The sequence below is a fragment of the Sinocyclocheilus anshuiensis genome, unplaced genomic scaffold, assembly GCF_001515605.1.
Source record: "Sinocyclocheilus anshuiensis isolate Anshui unplaced genomic scaffold, SAMN03320099.WGS_v1.1 scaffold874, whole genome shotgun sequence".
Taxonomy (NCBI): Eukaryota; Metazoa; Chordata; class Actinopteri; order Cypriniformes; family Cyprinidae; genus Sinocyclocheilus; species Sinocyclocheilus anshuiensis.
In genome coordinates, this window is record NW_015538065.1 from 994,802 (window position 1) to 996,264 (window position 1,463).

Consider the following 1,463-nt stretch of genomic DNA (forward strand, 5'->3'; position numbering starts at 1 on the left):
GTGACTTTACAGAGTGCATTTCTGTGAACGAATTACAGCTAAATCGTATGTTTGGCGAAACCGCTACCTCTGCTGGTTGGAAGTCGCCACTGCAGTTCACGCATCCTGTGTTTTCACCATAGACTCACTGCAAGACCAGGAACCAGGCCAACATTACATCAGTACAACTGCTGAGACGTCTCCGCTAATGTGATTTAACACAAGAATGTGTCAGCATGCACTCCCTTCAAATTCATCTAAAGTGTTCTCCATTTGATCCCAACGCTATTCTTTTTCATTCGCGGTCCAAGAGGGACACTGCGTGTTGATCGGGCACTTCATGTAAAGAGTTAATAAACACACGAAGGACAGCATTTTTGATTTCAAACGTCATACAGAAGGGCGTGATAAGCGTCCAAGATAAAAATCTGACGTTGCTGGGTAACACTGGAAATAAATAAGCACAAAATAATGAGCACACAGCCATCATAAACAAAATATTGTTAAGCAGCTTCATCCCCACTGCGTTCACGCGCGCTTTCCAGAGGCACAGAGTTGCCTCCTTCGTCCTCCTCTTGCTTTCTGTTCGCAATCTCCCCAGAATCTGCGAGAGGAAAGACGGGTGCAGGGTGCGCAACAGCAAAGTCTGAACGGTGTGATACCGCGCGAACGGAGAGGAATCCGCAGAGCGAGGAAGAATAACGAGCCCGGATTTTCTTTGCGCCCAGAGGAGAAACCCGCAGCAATGAATAAATAAACAGGGCGGTTGTAAAACTCCGCTCGGATCGGGCAGTCGTGACCACGGGAGACTACGCATGTAAGATCGCTGGCGCATGAGAAGACCTCCAGCCGCATAGTCGCTCTCAGAATGCGGGCGTGAGAAGAAACATAGGCTACTACGGCGGAGGAATTAAAGTGCAACGGCGGCCGAGTGAACGTCTTGAGGGCCAGGGGGTGTGTGCGACTGCAGGACACCAGCATGTCGAACCGAAAGCACCGGGACAACCAGGAAATATGCGCCCGCAAGGTCCGAGAGCTCGCCCAGACGGGAGTGAACAAGCACTGCTTCGAGTGCAGCCAGCCTGGGGTGACTTACATCGACATCACTGTGGGCTGCTTCGTATGCACGTCGTGCTCCGGAATGCTGTGAGTGATAGCCTAATGCATGCGATTATTACAGCCGAGTGATTATGTCAAGATGCTTATGTTTTGTTTAGGCTATTCTTCAGCTAACTCTGGGAAATACGTGGCTACAATGCAGCGCTGTCAGCGAGAGATCTCTAGTTGTGTTTACATTCAAGACAGTCGGTAATTACTACTTTGTCGTTTTCAGGCGTGCCCCAGTCTCGCTTGCGTCACGATTTCAGGTTTGACATCCATATAAGCGTGTTTTCTGCATGTCCGCAAAGGAATGGTGTGTGTCCACTGCAGTTTTTACACGATTTCAGTTTGCAACTGCACTCACGAACACCGGAGGGGGGGGG

General features: G+C 49.8%; 1 protein-coding gene across 1 annotated transcript in view; it reads left to right on the top strand.

The window, feature by feature from the left end:
• The first annotated feature begins 469 nt into the window (after nucleotides 1-469).
• Nucleotides 470-1,463, top strand: part of LOC107683536 (arf-GAP domain and FG repeat-containing protein 1-like) — a 12,503-nt gene continuing 11,509 nt past the window's right edge. The window contains exon 1 of the mRNA XM_016479605.1: nucleotides 470-1,125. Coding sequence (XP_016335091.1) covers nucleotides 959-1,125 — 167 coding nt within the window. The 5' untranslated portion in view covers nucleotides 470-958. The remainder of the gene's footprint in view (nucleotides 1,126-1,463) is intronic.